The 17,850-nt window shown below is 61.7% G+C and overlaps 3 protein-coding genes across 14 annotated transcripts in view; 2 read left to right on the top strand and 1 right to left on the bottom strand.

Moving 5' to 3' along the window:
• Positions 1-2,866: 2,866 nt before the first annotated feature.
• On the top strand, positions 2,867-7,638 carry OGFOD2 (2-oxoglutarate and iron dependent oxygenase domain containing 2). Of its 3 annotated transcripts, XM_047697606.1 has the most exons (7): positions 2,868-3,657; positions 4,020-4,076; positions 4,796-4,909; positions 4,999-5,098; positions 6,578-6,705; positions 6,935-7,192; positions 7,267-7,638. In XM_047697606.1, the coding sequence occupies exons 1-7, from the start codon at positions 3,526-3,528 to the stop codon at positions 7,528-7,530; spliced, it is 1,053 nt and encodes a 350-aa protein (XP_047553562.1). In that variant the 5' UTR covers positions 2,868-3,525; the 3' UTR covers positions 7,531-7,638. The 3 variants fall into 3 exon arrangements, with proteins under 3 accessions (XP_047553563.1, XP_047553562.1, XP_047553564.1); XM_047697607.1 differs by lacking the exon at positions 4,796-4,909 and having other exon boundaries at positions 2,867-3,657; XM_047697608.1 differs by lacking the exons at positions 2,868-3,657; positions 4,020-4,076; positions 4,796-4,909; positions 4,999-5,098 and adding an exon at positions 5,404-6,466.
• A 1,204-nt stretch (positions 7,639-8,842) lies between these two features.
• On the top strand, positions 8,843-11,267 carry ARL6IP4 (ADP ribosylation factor like GTPase 6 interacting protein 4). The gene is made up of 6 exons (XM_047697609.1): positions 8,843-9,004; positions 9,335-9,508; positions 9,947-10,258; positions 10,342-10,459; positions 10,851-10,920; positions 11,000-11,267. Exons 2-6 carry the CDS (start codon positions 9,346-9,348, stop codon positions 11,054-11,056), a joined length of 720 nt encoding a protein of 239 aa, XP_047553565.1. The 5' UTR covers positions 8,843-9,004; positions 9,335-9,345; the 3' UTR covers positions 11,057-11,267.
• Positions 11,268-11,880: 613 nt separating this feature from the next.
• Positions 11,881-17,850, bottom strand: part of PITPNM2 (phosphatidylinositol transfer protein membrane associated 2) — a 133,189-nt gene continuing 127,219 nt past the window's right edge. For 8 of the 10 annotated variants that reach the window (XM_047697587.1, XM_047697594.1, XM_047697593.1 and 5 more), the window contains 8 exons: positions 17,001-17,149; positions 16,556-16,672; positions 16,153-16,269; positions 15,891-16,039; positions 15,652-15,801; positions 15,080-15,263; positions 14,869-14,997; positions 11,881-14,781 (listed from right to left, as the gene is read on the bottom strand). In XM_047697587.1, the coding sequence (XP_047553543.1) occupies positions 14,458-14,781; positions 14,869-14,997; positions 15,080-15,263; positions 15,652-15,801; positions 15,891-16,039; positions 16,153-16,269; positions 16,556-16,672; positions 17,001-17,149 (1,319 nt within the window). In that variant the 3' untranslated portion in view covers positions 11,881-14,457. Of the gene's footprint in view, positions 14,782-14,868; positions 14,998-15,079; positions 15,264-15,651; positions 15,802-15,890; positions 16,040-16,152; positions 16,270-16,555; positions 16,673-17,000; positions 17,150-17,850 lie in introns of those variants that run through there. The other 2 variants (XR_007121915.1, XR_007121916.1) reach the window with 2 other exon arrangements.

Genomic DNA, 17,850 nt, shown 5'->3' with positions numbered 1-17,850 from the left:
TGCTCTCTATAAAATCAAGTCTGTGTATAGATACATATATAGAAATATTTACACATGTAACACGCATATATTCACGTACATATACATGCATGCCCCTCCCCCACCAACACACTCTGGAATCAGATAGAAGGGTGTGTGCTGTAATTCTGGTCCTGCCACTCACTAGATTTATGACCCTAGACAGGCCCCTATACTTCATGGAGCCTCATCTGTAAAATAGGTTTAATACTACCTCACACAGGGGCGCCGCCTGGCTGGCTCAGTTGGTACAACATGCAACTCCTAGATCTCAAGGCTGTGAGTTCGAGTCCCACGTGGAGTATAGAGATTACTTAAAAAAAAAAATCTCAAAAAAATCTATAATACCCTCCCCCCACACACAACAAAAACACATCAGTGCTTGTTGAGAACACACGGACCCAGTACTTACTATTAATATTCTTGCTGTTGTTCCGTTTGGTGATTGAACCCAGACTGGGGCAGGGTAGGGGTGGAGACACTGATTCCAAGGAGAAGGGGGCCCCTGGGAGAGCCGGTCTGAACGGATAAGCAGAACATGCTTATCTTGCAAACTACTGCAAAGGGAGAAACAGTATGCACTGGCAGGGGTGGGGGGTGGGGGGGATGCACGTGCCAGGCCTGCCCTGGGCCTCTGAGGGAGGAAGGCAGTTATGGGGGTAATGCACACAGAACTGGGGAAATGGATCCTTCCTGGAGATCAGGGCCCTTCACTATCGTTGGGCAATCAAGACACCCATGAAAGTTTAAACACCTTCTCAGACCACACAGCTCTGGGCTGTGGAGCTGGGTCCTTGAGAAGGAAGCGGCCCCTGAGGGTCATGCTCCCCCTTGGGGAAGCCTGGTACCTTTAGGAGGCTTGGGCTGGGTCCCAGGATCCCCGTGGCTCAGACTCCTGTTCTATTCCAGACTCTACTACTTGTGAGGCATCTGACTTTGGGTGGGCTATTCAACCTCTCTGACCTTTATTTTCCACCTCTGCAAAATGGGAATAATTCCTACCCTTATGGTTTGTTGTGAGGATTGGGCAGCTTCCCTTCATGTGTAGAGTAAAATCCAAAATGTTAACAGTGGTGTCCTAAGCCCAGCGGTTTGGCCGGAATACCACCCTGGCCTCATTCCCTAGGACTTGTTCTCTCGTGTGCCTTGCTGTTCTTCAAGCATGCCTAGCTCGTCCCACTGCAGGGCTTTGCACTTTTTTTTTTTTAAGATTTTATTTATTTATTTGACAGACAGAGAGATCACAAGCAGGCACAGAGGCAGGCAGAGAGAGAGAGAGAGGAGGAAGCAGGCTGCCTGCTGAGCAGAGAGCCCGATGCGGGGCTCGATCCCAGGACCCTGGCATCATGACCTGAGCTGAAGGCAGAGGCCTAACCCACTGAGCCACCCAGGGGCCCCAGGGCTTTGCACTTTTAACTCTCCTGCCTAGAACCCTCTCCTGCCAGATCTTGCTGCAGCCGTTGGAGCGCGGCTGAAATGCCACTCTTTGGGAGGCTTTCTCCGGCCATCGGTCTAAAGCGGCCACCTCCAGGCATTCCCCACCCCATCACCTAGCTTGTCTTCCCGGCACTTACGACTGAATGAAAATAACTTGATCGTGTACTTGTTTCCTTGCTTACTCCCATCTCCCCACCTTGACTGAGACTAGAAGCGCAGGGAGCTTATCTGTCACTCAAAACGCACTTCCACATGCTCACCGCCATCACTCAGGATGCCCCTGGCCAGCCAGGGTGAAAACCAATCAGGCTGTTGGTGTAGGTTTTGCCCTGAGAGCAGAATTCTGCCTCCTCCCAGCCCCTCAAGGTGCTGGCGGGAGATCTGGACCCCCAGACATGTTCGTGGATGTCTCCATGAACTGGAAAGGACGGTCTGGCATGGTCGCACAGGATGTGAAGGTCTCCCATCTCCCTTTGGGGCCCTGGGACCTTAGCCTCGGGGCCCAATTTGCCACAGAGCTGGGAGGAACCAGGGGCTGTGCTGGATGTGTGAGTGTGGGTGATAGGTGTGTGACGGTGTGCATGAGTGTTGCATGTGTGAATGAGTGTGTGGCTGTGTCTGTATGTGAAGTGCTGTGTATGACCAGTTGTGAGTGTGTCAGTGGCATGAGCACACGTGTGATGGTGTGTGAATGCGTGTGAGCACGTTAAGGGTGTGTTTGAGTGTGTCAAGTGTCTCACTGTGGATGTGAGTGTAAACCTGTGCATACATCCGGGGGGAAAGGAAAGCATCAAGAAAATAAACCCCAACAAGCACAGAGAGGAAATCTGAAATCCCTCATAATCCAACCATTCTGAGAAACCCTGTTGTGGTGAACGCTGGGGCATCGCCGCCCCTCTCTGAGCCTCTGTTTGCCCATCTGTAACATGGGTGACGTAACTACCTCGCTCAAAGCTTTGCTGTACGGATGCAAGGAGAGACAGTGGGAGATCGGCAAACAGGAGTTACCATTTGTGGTCACCTGTGTACTCGGGCTAAGAGCTGGAGTCTTCCTCCCCACTCCCATCCTCGCACCAAGCTGAACAGGGACAGAACTCCAGGATCGGGAAGGGGGCTTCATCCCCTATTACGAGCCTTAGTTTCCCCATCTTAGCAACAGGGCTGAGGTCCAATCTTCCTCCGGGGGCTTTGCAGACCCGGGCCTGCAGGGTGCACGGCGGACCAAGGTGGGGATCCCCGGGGTAAGAGACGTAGGAGCTACGATGGGTCTCCCTGAGCTAGGGGTGCAAGCTCTACAAGAAACATACTCATCTCACACTGCGGCTGTGCCGAACTCCGACCGCGCGGTGCGGGGTGTGGCCGCCTACAGACCACACCCTGCTCCCCGCCCACACTGCAACCCTTCGGCGCCGCCACCGGAAGTCACGCCGGACCGAGCGTCTTCGCGGGGACGCGGCCCGGGGCCTCGGCGGCGAATCCCGACACCGCGGCGAAGGCTCGAGGAGTGCCGGACAGGGGCCCCGGCGGCGAATCCCGACACCGCGGCGAAGGCTCGAGGAGTGCCGGACAGGGGCCCCGGCAGACTGCTAAACCCAGGCTCAGACGCACAGAACGGGCTAGTGGCAAGTTGGAGCGCTCGGACCCCAGGCATCGTCTAACTCCCCTCCTGCCGTTGGCTGCCTCTTCCAAAGCTCCGAGCAGAAGAGGGAAGCGGCATTTAACAAAAGGCCTTGAGGGGTTCCAAGTCCCAACTTGCCCCCGGCCCGTGGAGGTGTGACTTGGTTTGACTATCTGTAGGGAGGGGAGACTAGTCCCCTCCCTGTGGATGGGGAAGCTGTGAGGCGGCACGAGAAGACCACGCGCTCGCAGCCGAGCCCGGCCGCCGCACCCCAGCCTGGGAGCATCTCAGTCCGCCGCACCCCGTTTTCTGCGGCGGCGTCTTCGTTCTCTTCTGCACTTGGGAACTTGAAACGCACCCTTGCCGCCGCCTCCCCGCCAAGCCACGCCCCGCTGGGGGCGCGCCGGAAGTGCTCCTACGGAAGCCAGCGGGGAGGCGCGCGCCTCTTCGCCATGGCAACGGCTGGGGCCCCGCGGCGCTTCTGCCGCTGCGCCTGTTTCTGCTCCGAGAACCTGTACGTGGCGCGCTACGGGCTCCACGTGCGCTTCCGGGGCGAGCAGCAGCTGCGCCGGGACTACGGCCCGGTGAGTGGCCTGCACTGGCTCTGCGGAGAAGCGGGCGGCAGGCATTCGCTGGGCTCGGGTGCTCCGATCTGGGTGCCTCGGTTTCCCCCTTCCGCGGGGAGAGCAATATCGCCCGCTGAGGCTGTCGTGAGCGACGAATGAATGAGCGTCCTTGTAAAGTGCTTCGGGCCGGGGCCGGCGCGGGGAGCCCCTCGGCGCGGTTTCTAACTGCAGCTGGGAGCCCCGCTCTCCGTTGAGCGAGCTTCTCGACTGTCCTCCTCACAATGACCCCGTCGGTTCGGGGCTCTCCTCTCCACCTCCACGAGGGGAAACTGAGGCCCAGAGACATTAGGAGACTTGCTCACTGGACTTTCTGCTCTCAGATCCTGCGCAGCCGCGGGTGTGTCAGCCCCAAGGACTTCCAGCAGCTCGTAGGAGAGGTAACTGCCCGCCTCTGCCCCTCCACAGCCAGCCTTGCCCTTCCTCTTCAGACTGGGCCAGCAGTTCGAGGGGGCCTCCCAGCCCTAGGTCCCTGAAGGGCTCCTTAGACCCCAGCTTGCCCTCTTCCTACGCCCCCTCACTGCAGCGCCTGGGGCTTGGCACCAGAAAAAGAGAAAGTGGAAAATGCCGAGTTGTCTGCCTCACACCCTCTTGAGACACTTGCCCAGGGTTTCACAGCAGGAGGAGCTGAGATCCCACCAGGGCAGCCAGGCCCCGGCCTCTTTCTCTCTTCACCCACCCCCACTTTGGTGGGTGCCAGAGCTGCTGGCATCTTCTGTCTCCTTCCTCGCCTGGGGGTGAGTAAGGGGAAGCTTCCTGGGCAGGCCCCCTGCAGCCTCTGGAACACAACACCCGGCTGGGATTCCATTCCTCTCCCTCGGCAGCCCAGCTGGTGAAGCACGTCCAGGGGTTCCCATCCCAGTCAGGCTCTGAACTGTGCAGCCCAGAGCGGGGTGGGCCCCTTCCAGAAGGAGCTGCCTTCAGCTAACAGCTTGGCACCGGCAGTTTACCCTGAGGGAGTCAGGTGTGTAGACAGACTTGGGTCTCAACCCAGGCCCTGCTGTGGCCTTCCTGAGCCGCAGTTTCCTCCTCTGCATAGTGGCCTTGGGGTGGGGGTGATGGGAGGACCCATCTTGGTAACCGGGCCTATGCCACGCAGCTTGAGCAGGAGGTGGAGCGACGGCAGCGGCTGGGGCAGGAGTCGGCTGCCAGGAAAGCCCTCATTTCGCAGTCCTACCACCCGGTGAGGCCCGATGTCTACAACACGCTGCAGGTACCCGGCAGGGCCAGGTCACTGGAAGGAGGTGGAGGCGTCCCGGCCTGGGGCCCGTCTGCCTCACCGCTAGTGCCTTCTGCCCCCAGGATGAGGCTCTGGCCCCCGAGTTTTTGGCCGCAGCTGAGTACAGCACGTCACCAGGTGCAGACTTCGAAGGCCTTCTCCAGCGGCTGGAGACGGTGTCTGGTGAGGTCTTGGCCCCATCACCTAGTGGGAGTAGGATTGGGGGGTGGGACACTGGGGTCCCTCCGCCATGTCTGCCTCCAAAATCCAAACCAGCAGGAGCTAGAAGGGCTGGTGGGACTGACCTGCCAGGGACCGGGCGTCAGTATTCACTTACTCACTTGCCCAGCACATACTCATTCCCTGTGTCAGGGGTGAGTCAGCTGGCATACTCGTTTGAGGGGTGGGGACTGAGGAACTTCACAAAGGGACAACTAAGACAGGTGTGCATGACAGTGAAGCACACACCCCAAACCCCCCAGCCCAGGGCTAACAGCAGTCTGGGAAGCAGACAGTTCCTATCCCTACACCTGGAGAAGTGGGCGAGAATGAAATTTCTTGAACCTGCATGACCTGGAGTTGTGGGAGACGGCCAGCCAGGTAACTGCTGTGACCTTGAGCAGAGGCACAAAGCCAAACCAACCTCAAAAATGCCCCATCTCTCCACCTTTGGATCTCCTGCTGGGATCTCTGGCTAAACCCAGCAGGAAGTGCCAGCCCTTCCAAGTTCCTTGAATCCCTCTGCCTCAGCGTCATCATCTGTGAAATGGGGAGTGCTAGTAATACCCATCTCCTAAAGTGTGATTAAGCGAGGTAATGTGCTGAACGGCCCGGGGACACAGTGCTCAGGAAAGGTTTCCTTATCTTACGGTTACTGTCATTCCTAGGTCTGGCAGTACCCTGGGGAGACAGGTGTGCAGTGTTGCTCCCTTTATGATGCTTGTGCTCTCTTGTGAGGCACAGGCTGGAATGTGAACGAAGCCATCCCTCCTAGACTGGAGGGACCCCTCCTCATTGCCGTTGACTCCCCGACAGTGAAGACTGTGTGCAGGTGGTCTGGGGCGGGGGGCTAGGCTGTGAGCTGGCTGAAAGTGGGGGCCATATGAACACGGCACCCTAGGGCACTGGTCCATCTGCCCAGAAATATTTGTATTTCTGTCCTCTGCTTGGCCTCTCTATAACAGGGCCCAGTAAGAAGAAGCAGGCCCCCTCACCCCTCCTGTGTGGGGAACAGAGGCTCCAAAGGCACTTCAGTTGGGGTGCAAATGTTGGTGGCCAGAGAAAGCCTGAGGTGGCTCTGTGATCCCCGCTTGGCTCCATCACTGGCCCACTGGGGATCACTGGGCTAATCCCTTCCCATCTCTGGGCCTCATCAGAACTCACCGTCAGAGTCTAGAGACTAGATGTGTGGGTGTCTGTGGAAGCAGGGGGAGAGGCTCCAGGGACCAACGAGGGGGCCCAGGAAGAGGCCTCCCTGCCGCCCACACAGTATGTCCGTAGTGGTCACAACAGCCCTGAGAGGTGAGTACCCGTGTCCTCCCCATTGTACAGGTGAGGAAACTGAGGCAGAGATTGGTGACCAGGCATGCACAGGCTCACACAGCTCCAGAGGACAAAGACCCACACTGGAGCGCCCAGCCAACCATGTCCCTCTCTTCGCAGGGGAGAAGCGTATCTACCGGGTGCCGGTGTTCACAGCAGCATTCTGCCAGGCCCTGCTGGAGGAGCTGGAGCACTTCGAGCAGTCAGACCTGCCCAAGGGAAGACCCAACACCATGAACAATTATGGGGTGGGTGAGGCAGGGACAGTGGGCGCTGGGGGGCCGTATGTGCGGTGCTGGAGAAGAGCTGTTGGGCCCTGTTAGGGTCTTGGTCTCCCCGTCTGTAAAATGAGATCATGGTAGGATTATTATGGAGTTGGTATCTGCAGATAACACTGTCCTTGGTAAGAGACTCCCCCAGGGACCCCAGGTGAGGCCCCGTCCCTTTCCCCGCTGACCCGAGGGGTCCCCCTCCCAGGTGCTGCTGCACGAGCTAGGCCTGGATGAGCCGCTGGTGACGCCACTGCGGGAGCGCTTCCTGCAGCCGCTGATGGCCCTGCTGTACCCAGACTGTGGGGGGGGCTGGCTCGACAGCCACCGGGCCTTCGTGGTCAAATACGCCCCGGGCCAGGACCGGGAGCTCGGCTGCCACTATGATAACGCCGAGCTCACCCTCAACGTGGCCCTTGGCAAGGCCTTCACGGGGGGCGCCTTGTACTTTGGGGGCCTCTTCCAGGTGAGTGTGTGTGACCCACGGGGCTGGGCCTGGGGCAGCCGGAAGTGCCCAGGCCTGAGCCCCACTTTCTGCAGGCACCGTCAGCCCTGACCAGACCCCTGGAGGTGGAGCACGTGGTGGGCCAGGGCATCCTGCACCGGGGTGGCCAGCTGCACGGGGCCCGGCCACTGGGCATGGGCGAGCGCTGGAACCTTGTCGTCTGGCTCCGGGCCTCTGCTGTGCGCAACCGCCTGTGCCCCATGTGCTGCCGCAAACCCGACCTGGTGGACGACGAGGGCTTCGGCGACGGCTTCACCCGCGAGGAGCCCACCACCGTGGATGTGTGCGCGCTGACTTGAGCGGGGCCGCGGTGGGGTAGCACGGCCAGCGAGGGCTCTGCCTCCTTGGGTTGGGCTGGACAATAATAAACTCCCTGCCTCCCTCAGGCCCTTCTTGGTTCGAAAGGACACACAAGCGTCTGCGTCATTCTTTCAGCAGACAGGCTGGCTTGGGTCAGGTCTGTCCGAGCCAGAAACTGAGATGGGGATTCCTGGGCAGGTGGTTTGTTGAAGGAGTACCTTCAGGAGAAGGGTGTGAGGGAAGGACAGGGCAGGAAGGAGCTGGGCCAGGATGTGGTTTCGAAGGGCATCCAGCCTCGGCCCAATCCCACGGAGGGCTCTGGAGCCCGACTCTAGCAGCAGGCGGCCTGCATCAGTTAGGGTGGGGGTGGGCTGGGCGGGTGGGGAAGTGGCATCCATCTCCAAGGCAGGGTGGCTCCCAGTGGCCAAGGGAACCTCCCAGAGAAGAGCACAGATATGAATCAGCAGTCGCCACAGCGGGCTGGAGCACATCTGTCTCTGAGGGGGATTTGGGAGAATCACCAACAGCAACTTCTAGTTGGTGCTGAGAGGGCTTAGCACAGAGGGGTGTTACGAGCAGGTGCTCGAGCCAGACTGCCTGGGCTCAGATTCTGATTCTGCTGCTTCCAATGGTGTGACATGGGACAGCCACGTAGCCTCTTTGTGCCGGTTTCCTCCCCTGGAAAGAATCCATCGCCTAAAGCTGTTGTGAGAGTCAAATGAGTTAACGTTCATAAAGTACTTCATAACAGTCCTCCGTGTCTGCTGTCATTACTGATGAGACATTTGCAACTGGGCAGCCCCCAAACTGGGTGAAGAGTGCAGCTGTGCCGGGTCCGGGTTGTACGTTTGCAAACCAGGGGTTTCCGTTTCGAAATCCAGAGCTCTGGCTTTCCTGGGAAGGTGGGAGGGTCTGGAACACCGGGCCCCGTTCCACACGGGCAAAATCAGCAGCAGAGCGTTTCAGCTGCCCACTCCGGACACGGGCCACAGCGGTCCCGCCCTGGCGTTGTCACTAGGTGGGAACGCGGCAAGGACCAGGGGTCTCACAGCTTGCTGGGGGGGACAGGTGGGCAGGCACCCCAGGTGCTGCGGCCGCGAGGAAGGGCGGTCGGAGACCGGGACAGGGCGGCGGCAGAGGCCGGGGAGTATGCACGGCCTCGCGCGCGCCTGGGGCGGAAGCCGGGATCCCCAGCTGCCCTCTTCGGGAGGTCGGAGAGCCAGCCTCCGTTTCTTGGGCTGCCCTGGAAACGGAACCCGGGGCCTCAGGACTAAAGGCGGCAGCGCCTCGCTTCCCAGCCGGACGGCCTCTCCGAGCACTGCCCCGGCCGGAAGTCCCCTCGCCGCCGCTTCCTCACGCGAAGGCGTGGTGCGGGCCCGACGGTCCCGCCAGATGGGCGGTTGAGAAGGGGACAGAGCGGCTGCGGGGACCTTCCTTAGGGCGGCGAGGCCGCGGAGGGCGCGGGGGTGGAGGGTAGGAGCGCAGGGAAGGATTCGGGACGCACCTGGCGGCTGAGGACCGCGGCGGCTCCTAGGGGCGCCCGAGCGTCCAGGCGTGGGGCGGCCGTGCGCAGGCGTGGAGCGGTCGGGCGGGGGCGGGCCCTTAAAGGGACCGAGGCCCCGGGTGTCTGCGCAGGGTCTGGGGTCCCCGGGGCTGGGGGCGGATCGTGCGGTGGCCGCGGACCCCCTCGGTCCCTACCCTGGGTGGTGATGGGCACTGGGCCCCTGAGAAGAGCCGCCCTCCGAGCCCAGTCTGGGGGCCGGCTGTGTGAGCCCCAGTTCGAGCGTGTCTCCCCGTCTCCAGCCCGCGGCGCTATGGCTCACGTCAGCTCTCGCAAGCGCTCCAAGAGCCGAAGCCGGTCCCGGGGCCGCGGGTCCGAAAAGAGAAGGAAGAAGAGCAGTAAGGACGCTGCTCGGAGCTGCTCGGCTTCTGGATCCCAAGACCACAAAGCCAGCAACACCTCCTCTGGGGCGGAGGGTGAGGACCGGAGGGAACGGGAAAGGGGTGTGGGAACTTTAGGGAGGAAGCTGCAGGCAGCTGGGCGGGCTTCTCGGGATGGCTGTGGGGACATCGCAGTGAGCCAGAGAGGTTTGCAGAGCGCAGGACCTGGATGTCTGGGAAAGACGCTCAGATTCCAGAGGCTGGTCTGGCTCATTGGGTATGGATTGAAGGGAGCACGTACTGATGCTTTTTGTGCAGCTGGAGCTGAGATCTGGGGGCTGGCTGCCCTGCTCCTGGTCAGACAGTGACTGGGTGGCTGGGTGAAGCCCAGAAGGCGCCTCTCCAGAGAGTGCTGATGATCCCTGCTCTGGAAGGCCCTGCCTGGAGGGTCTCACCCCTCCGTCGTCCCTCTAAGCCTGCCACAGGCCAGAGCAAGGGGATAAAGGTTTACTTCTTCCCCTCCTGGCCTTCCAGCCTCACCTTCTCCCTGCATCACAGAGAGAAGCAAGCACAAGGCCCGGAGGAGACCACGGTCCAGCTCCTCCTCCTCTTCTTCCAGTTCTTCTAGCTCTTCTTCCTCTTCGTCCTCCTCCTCTTCCTCCAGTGATGGCCGGAAGAAGCGGGGGAAGCACAAGGACAAGAAGAGGAAGAAGAAGAAGAAGAAAAGGAAGAAGAAGCTGAAGAAGAAAAGCAAGGAGAAGGCAAAGCTGCAGCAGGGCGAGGCTCTGCCGGGACCCTCGCTGGACCAGTGGCACAGATCGGCTGAGGAGGAAGAGGATGGCCCAGGTATGCTGCTGTCCGGCGTGCAGGAGGGGAAGGGTCCCCTCCCTGAGACCCAACTGCCCACTCCCTGCCATCTCCCCTTGCAGTCCTGACGGATGAGCAGAAGTCCCGCATCCAGGCCATGAAGCCCATGACCAAGGAGGAGTGGGATGCCCGGCAGAGCATCATCCGGAAGGTGGTGGACCCGGAGACAGGACGCACCAGGTGGGGAGTCTTGGCGCAGCTCAGCCCCACACGCTCTGCACGCTCAGGAGGAGAGCCGATGGCTGCTGTGCTCAAAAGCCAGAGACTGGAGAAGAGTAGTTACTCATTATGGGACTCCCTAGGCTGTTCTTTATCATCCAGAGCAAGCAGTTGTGGGGGTTGCAAGGGCCTTGAGCGGTGTCTTCAAAGAGCCAGTTGGCCGGTCTGATGGCAGAGCCTACCCAGCTGCCTTGTCACTGTCCCAAGGGCGGGGGAGGGGCAGGAGTGGGAGCACCTAGGTTCCCCCTGCTCAAGGGAGTGGGGGCCTGAGGCCTGGCATCTCTTTGCCAGGTGGGTCTGGTTCTGTTGCTCTGGCCTTGGAGGCTCAGCCCCCTCTCCCCTCCTCCCCCAGGCTCATTAAGGGAGATGGTGAGGTCTTAGAGGAAATCGTGACGAAGGAACGACACAGAGAGATCAACAAGGTTGGTGTCGCCCCTTTCCCCGGGGTCCACGCCCAGCTCTGTTTCTGATGTGTCCCCTTCTGTGTGCTTCCTTCTCTAGCAAGCCACCCGAGGGGACGGCCTGGCCTTCCAGATGCGAGCTGGGCTGCTACCCTGAGGGCCCTGCTGGCTCATTTTGGTGGCCTGGCCTGGAGGCTGGCTTCAGAGCGGGCACCAGGGTGTTTGTCTTTCCTCCTGTGGACTGACCTCTGGCCCGGCCTCCTCTCAGATCCAGGGGATAGAGGACAGGGTCACTGGCCTAATCAGTTTCCCCATCTCCTGAAAGAGCATAACTTCCCAAATATTAAATGTTCCCTGGTTGGAAACTTTGTTAATGTTGGTTTTTGTGCTGAAGGGAGAGAAGGTTGCCACCCAGCCTCCAGAAGTAAAACAAGGGCTCCAGGGGTTTTTGGGAAAAGGCGGGATGTGCCCTCGCGCCGACCACCTTTGCCCTGCTCGTCCCTGGATCAGCTTGCCTCAACCAGACGCTGCACTCACCCCAGCTGCACCCTAAACCCAGACTCGGCTCTTGAGCCCGATGCCCTCAGACTGGGGGGCAGACGGCGTCCTGTGCCCTTTATCCTGCAGATGCCGCCTGTTCAAGGTGCTGGTGCTGGGGCCGGGCGGCCGGGGCAGGGCTCCTGGCCCAGGTGACAAACTGCGGCCTCTGTGAAGCAGAGAGGCTTTCCGCACCCACCTCACTGGGTTGCTGTGAGGATGAACGGGAGTTTGTGTCTAGGAAGGGGCTGGAAGGAGGCCCAGGGCAGGGGAAGGCTCGTGTGAGCCTGTCTGTATGAAGGCAAGTGTAGTGGGTGTTGTTTACTGGGAAAGACGTACTCTCGCTGCTGCAGCTTTAGCCCCAGCACAGGCTGTGCCCCCGTCTTGGACCCTCATCCCCAGCCGGTGTTCTGTGTTTGCTGGTGCAGTAAAGAGGCCCAGAAGGAAGCCTTCCTGCTTTTTAATCGGTGTAACAGACAATGGCACTATACAGAGCACACTGAGGCCCGAAGGTGCGGGGGTAGCAAGGGCAGATGGGGCGAGTCAGGACGCTGCTCACACGTGGCCCAGACAGAGACAGGAGGGGGCCAAGACGAGACGACGGCGACGGGGCGGGCAGGCGGGCAGCTCAGACAGAGCTGGGAAACTTGGGCGTGGGGTCTCTGCTGAATCCGTCTTTAGAAATCAAAGAGAAGGCAGGTGCTTGGATGTGGGGTGGTGGGCTGAGGCTCAGTCCTGGGGCTGGGGTTGGGATTGGGACTAAGGCTTCTCCTCCAACAGGCCTGGGGTGGGGGTGGCAGTCAGCAAGGCCTGCCTCACCCTTTGGTTACGACTGGTCAGGCCTGAGCCCTGCGGCTCAGCACCCAACACTGTAAACATTTTTGGTATTTTTAAGGGACTCTGCCCTCCCTCTCTTAGTTTCTGAAAAACTGGTGCTTCCCTAAGAAGAGAATGTGCCAAAAGGAATCTTAAGGGAGGCAGGAAGCAGACCTGGATATAGAAGAGAGACGTCAGTGGGGAGGGTGGGCTGCCCATCTCACCATCTATGGCTGAGAGCCGCTGGGAGAGGCCCAGGGGACTATTGCTGTTGTCCTTGGCATGGCGGGCAGCTGAGCAGGCGTGCGGAGAGCGCGGAGCTTGAGGCAGCTGCCGGCTGGGAGAGGCCAAGCCCACTGCCCTCTCGGCCTCCCCGGGCCAGGAGGCCTCCCAGCCTTTATTGCAGGCGGGCCCGAGACTCTTCCAGGTGCTTCTCCGGATGGCTGGTCCCCGAGGTGGTAGGCAAGATGGGGCGAGGTGGGACCGACAGAGGAGGAGGCACTGGCCGCAGGGGCCCCTCGCCGGGCTGTGATTGTCGGGCCGAGCGGGTTTCCCGCCGGGGGCACGGGGGTCGGGTATTGTACTTCCATGGCAACACTTACATTAAAACTTGGTCCATAAAATAACCGTCGCTTTATACATAATGCCTGGAACAAAAAAAGCTACATCTTAAATATGAACAAACCCTGAAGGTCCTAACCCTCCGGAAGTTTCTCTCGGCACAAAATAAATAGCTTTCACTCTGTGTAGACCCACTTTCGCGGAACATCTACATGACCCTTTGGCTGTACATATCTACACACGGGAGAATGTCAACATCCATCCGTGGGCCTCCCCGCCCCAGCCCGTGAGGCCGAGGCCGTGTCCAGGTTGGCAGCAGCTTCTCAGTCGGGGCCTGGCCAGGCCCCCCGCGCCTTACAGAGAAGGTGGAGGAGCCGCAGAAGGGCTGCCGGGGGCCGAGCGCCACGGCGGAGATCGCGGTCGCTTCTGGGGAGGAAGGGCTGATGCTCGGCCCGGCCTGCAGGACAGCGCGGTCCTTACCAGGTGGGGATGGCGTCGTGGCTGCCTGTCCTTAAGCTAACGAAGCAAGTTGTGGCTTCTGAAATTCGGCATCAAAACGGAATTGGCATTAAAAAAACCTAAGTGTTGCCCCACTCACCCCAGAGTAGAAATTCAGTGGAATTAATGGGGGTCGGGTGAGGCGGGGACCCCACGCCCCGCTGCGTGGGCAGGGGGCCAGGGCCCCGGGACCCAGAACCAGGCTGGACTCCGTCACAGTGCTGGGTGTTCTCACGTGGAGGGGCTGCGTTTGGTACTGAAAGAGTTAAGAAAAGGAAGCAGCCAAGGATTGCTCGTTTAAAAAAACCTCATAGAAATCAGATTGGAGAAGTAGAAAGGTGTAGAAACGCAGGAGAGCAAGGCCGTGGCCTTGACCGGCGGCAGGCGAGGTGTGGAAGAGGAGGCTGGTCCGGCCGGGCCCAGGAGCCCAAGGCGTGGCTTCCGGGGAGCCGGCTCTGGGCCTCAGCAGCCTCGCCGCCGCACTGGGTTCCAGGTGGGGCAGGCGGACAGGCAGCGGGGGCCGGGGGCTGCCACAGCGCTGGCGGGCCAGGCGGAGCTGCAGAAGTGAAGACACGGCCTTTCTCTCCTGCTTGCGCAAGCGTTTGCCTCCCCGGCAGCAGGTCCCAGACTGGCGAAGGTCGTTCATGCATGTCTGTAGCCACAGGAGATGGGAACGGATCTCCACTCTCAAAAATCAGTGCAAAACCAGTGAGGTTGAACAGTTGAGTAACTCGAGTTAACAAGAAGCAGGCTGTCCCCCGCTGGAGCTGTGACCGAGTGGGAGGGGACCTGGGTGTCAGGGTGAGCTAGTGGATGGGAGGTGGCGGGCTGGGCCCCGGCTCAGGCCTGGCGTCGGGATGCTGGGAGGTCAATGCAGGACGAGTGTCTAGGAGTGTCTTCCGGGCCAGTCCGCGTGGGGAGTCCTGGTCCCTCTGTCATCCTGGGACAGGTCTTCCTGCAAGCTGGAACCCCTCAGACCCTAGGACGAGGCAGGGCTGGGAGGGCTGTGTGGCACGGCCTACGTCCTCCACCAGGCCCTGGGACAAGCTTGTCTCCAGCCGACACTGTGTGCCCATCAGGCCTCCTGGCGGGGCTGGCCGCCCTGGCCTAGCACCATGGAGACCACAGCGCCTCACCCACGGGGTCCTACTTGGGGCCCGCGGCAGCCCCAGGCTCCGGCCGGCCGGCCATGGTGCGGCCCCAGCAGCCTGCCGCCACGCTCATGCTGCGCTGGCCCCGCTGCTCGCTGTCCGCCTGGCTCTGCGTCCGATCGTGCCGGTGGCCGGGCCCGCTGGGCTGGGCCGAGATGGTGCGGAGCAGGTGGTTCCGGGAGCGCAGGAAGTCGCCCTGGCCCGGCAGGCCGAAGCTGCCCTTCCGCAGCGCCATGCGGGTGGCGGCGTTGCGGGCCGGCCGCGCCCGGTGGTTGTACTTGAGCTGGGCCAGGTGAGCCGCGTAGCCGTCCGTGATGAACTGCGGGGCAAGGCAGGGAGGGAGGGGGCAGTCACGGCCGGGTCAGGGCCACCTGCCCGGCCCGCCCGGCCCGCCCGGCCCGCTCACCTGGCACTGCTGCTGCAGCTTCTTGGTGGGCCGGCCCACGATGTAGATCTGCATGGGGGACAGGCTGATGGAGCTGTAGACCGCCACGTCCTTGGTGGAGCCGTAGGCCGCGTGCACGCGCAGGTGCAGCTGTGGGGGAGACTGGCGTGGGCACGGGCACGGCCCTCCCACCCCCGCCGCACCCCCCTGCCCCCTCCCGTCGGGGACCCACCTCGGAGATAAGCAGCTTCAGGAAGTTGGCCTTGTGCCGCAGCGGGTCGTGCACCAGACCGTCACAGAAGGACACCACGCCATGGGGGAAGTTGTGTTGGGCCAGCCACGCCACCACCCGCTGCTTCTGCATGTCAGGCCGGCCCGTCACATAGATGATGAGGTAGCCCAGGTCCTGCCAGTGCCTGGGGGTGAGGGGAGAGGCCTGGGTGTCCCGCTGCCGCCCCGGCCTCTCTCCTGGGCCACCCGTCGTCCAGCCCCGCCACGTTCTACTTGGGCCGTCGGAGAGCGTGTCTCTGATTGGGCTCAGCAGAAGCAGCAGCCACTGCGAGGACAGCCAGCCAGGCCACCCGGTCCCCGTGGGTGCCCTCTGTAGCAGCTGTAACCGGCCTCCTCAGGAGCCTCACCGCTTGGGTGAGGAGCTGGGGCATCCGCATCAAGGGGTCATACCGTGAGTTAGTGGCAGTGCTGACTCCATGGGCCTCTGCCTAGTGTCCCAAAGCCGTCCCCAGCTTGGCCTCCAGGAGCTTCCCGCCCCCACGCCCGCCCAGCGGGCCCTTCGGGGTCACTCACCGCACCACGTCCACGGCCCCGGCCCGCACTTTGGGGTCGCTGCCCATGATGGACACACTGGCAGCAAAGGAGCCGTCGATACTGAAGACCACGAACTCCGTGCCCTTGGGCAGCACGGTGATGTAGCTGTCTGCAAACGTGTGGTCTCCCCTGGGAAGGGGAGCGCGTTAGAGCCCACCAGACCTCCCCCTCCCCCAGAGGTGGCTGGCCTGGCCCGCTCCCTCCCCGGAGGCGCTCACCTGACCACCATCTTGATGGGGTAGACGCCCACACCCAGGCGGTGGGACTCGGGGATGGTGTAGGACACCCGCCCGCTGCTGTTGGTCACCAGAGTGTCCAGGTACAGCCACTCGCCCGAGGGCGGCTGCGTCATGATGTGCACGTCCACCTGGGAGCCAGGCAGGCTGGTCAGGAAGCGGCGGGCCCCTGGCCTCCCGAGCCTGCACTCCCCAGCCAGTGGGAGGCCGGGCAGGGGCTTCTGCAACCTCCCCAGGTCCTCACCTTCTCCCCCGTCAGAGTGACCATGTCCAGGGGCCCGTACATGAACCGGCCCGTGAGAACCTGCGGGCCATCCTCGTTGGCGACTGCGTCATTGATCCGGTGGTTGGCGGTCACGTTCTGGGGACAGGAGGAGGGAGGCGGGTCAGGGGAGGGGAGGGAAGGATGGCTAGGATCTCCTGGGCCTGGAGGGTGAGCACAGGCTTGAGGTCGGAAGGCCTAGGCTCAAGTTTGGCTCAGACCTACCCGGCCTTGGTGCCCCTCGAAGTCTAGAGAAGGGGAACTAGCTCCAACCCCACAGCCCGAGGATTAGGTAAGACAGCATGTGTCTCTGTGACTCGGTCTCCTCGACTGTGGCAGGGTGTCTTGTGAGGGCTCAGCAGGACAGTGGCTGTGCGGCCCTCACCCGCAGTTTCACATGGGTCCTCTTGCGCTGCCACTTCTCTCGTGGCTTCGACGGGGTGAACACCGAAACCTCCTTGCCGTCCAGCTCCAAGATGCTCGAATTGTCGTGCCGCATGACCTGCAACGGCAAGAAGCAGACCACGGGCCGCCTCAGGCCTGGGGCTGCCTTTTCTAGGAAGGGGAAGCCAGCGGCCCTCAGAGCTGGAAATGGGAGCCTGTGAGGGGTCGGGGGACACTCTTCAACCCACTGTGGTCCCCCCGCTGGTCCCCCCCAAAGTCACACGTCCTGTATGTGCGCATTCAGCCCCAGCCGCCGGGGCTCCTCCATGCTGCTCGCGCTGGGAGCTCCCACTGCCCTCCTCGTCTACGAAAGGGGCCCTGTCAGCAGGTCATCACTTGGTCCCTGTGTGGGGCCTGGGGGCAGCGGGCGGTGGGCGCCTGGGTACCTGTCTCAGCAGGAAGGAGACCACGTCTGTTGACTCCCAGTAGCTGGCGTGGAAGAGGTGCGGCAGAGCCACCATGGGGAAGGCTGTCAGCGCGTCGGGGCAGTACAGGGCGTAGTCAATCCGCTTCTGGCCCCACCACTTTGCTGCAACTGCCGGGGGTGGGGGGCCTTGACCAGCTGCCCCTTGGAGGGCACCAGGCCCCTCAGGCTCGGCTCAGCCCAAAGGCTAGACCCTCCTCTGACCCGGGGACGGGGGCTGCAGCCAAAGCAGGCCTCCTCCCTGGCCGGGTGACAGGAGGGAGCAGGGAAGGCCCAGGACCCCAGAGGAGCGAGCAAGCAGCCAGCAGGCCTGGGGATGAGGGTGCGGGAGGCTCTGTGGAGAGCGTGCAGGCCGTGAGGAAGGAGGGTGTGGAGTTAGGGAGAGGGCACAATTCCTGTTGGAAGGCAGGCTTCTTCCTGGTCCTGTGGCAGATCCTGATCCCCTGCCCCGAGCCCCGTCGCGTCCTCGCCAGGCCTCTCCTGCTCCCCATCTGCCCTGCAGGCCTCAGGCCGGTGACAGGTTATGTCGGGGTGAACCCCAAGGCAAGGCCTGATGTCCCCTCAGCACCTGCAGGCCAAGTGTCAAGGCCTGGGTGCAAATCCAGGCTCCCACTCGGGGCTGGGAAAACACCCTAGCTCCAGGTAAGGGTTCAAAAGTGCCTTTCTGGGGCACCTGGGTGGCTCAGTGGGTTAAAGCCTCTGCCTTCGGCTCAGGTCATGATCCCAGGGTCCTGGGATCAAGCCCCGCATTAGGCTCTCTGCTCTGCGGGGAGTCTGCTTCCCCCCTCTCTCTGTCTGCCTCTCTGCCCACC

This window comes from Lutra lutra, chromosome 12, assembly GCF_902655055.1.
Source record: "Lutra lutra chromosome 12, mLutLut1.2, whole genome shotgun sequence".
NCBI classification, from domain to species: Eukaryota; Metazoa; Chordata; class Mammalia; order Carnivora; family Mustelidae; genus Lutra; species Lutra lutra.
This window is presented reverse-complemented; position numbering and strand designations above follow the sequence as displayed.

Bases quoted from the DNA above. Each gene is read 5' to 3' on its own strand.
- OGFOD2 (XM_047697606.1), top strand. From the start codon at position 3,526: ATGGCAACGGCTGGGGCCCCGCGGCGCTTCTGCCGCTGCGCCTGTTTC. The intron at 5,099-6,577 runs GTGAGGTCTTGG...CTCTCTTCGCAG, and splicing joins GCGGCTGGAGACGGTGTCTG to GGGAGAAGCGTATCTACCGG. The intron at 6,706-6,934 runs GTGGGTGAGGCA...TCCCCCTCCCAG, and splicing joins ACACCATGAACAATTATGGG to GTGCTGCTGCACGAGCTAGG.
- ARL6IP4 (XM_047697609.1), top strand. From the start codon at position 9,346: ATGGCTCACGTCAGCTCTCGCAAGCGCTCCAAGAGCCGAAGCCGGTCC. The intron at 9,509-9,946 runs GTGAGGACCGGA...CTGGCCTTCCAG, and splicing joins CACCTCCTCTGGGGCGGAGG to CCTCACCTTCTCCCTGCATC. The intron at 10,460-10,850 runs GTGGGGAGTCTT...CTCCTCCCCCAG, and splicing joins CCGGAGACAGGACGCACCAG to GCTCATTAAGGGAGATGGTG.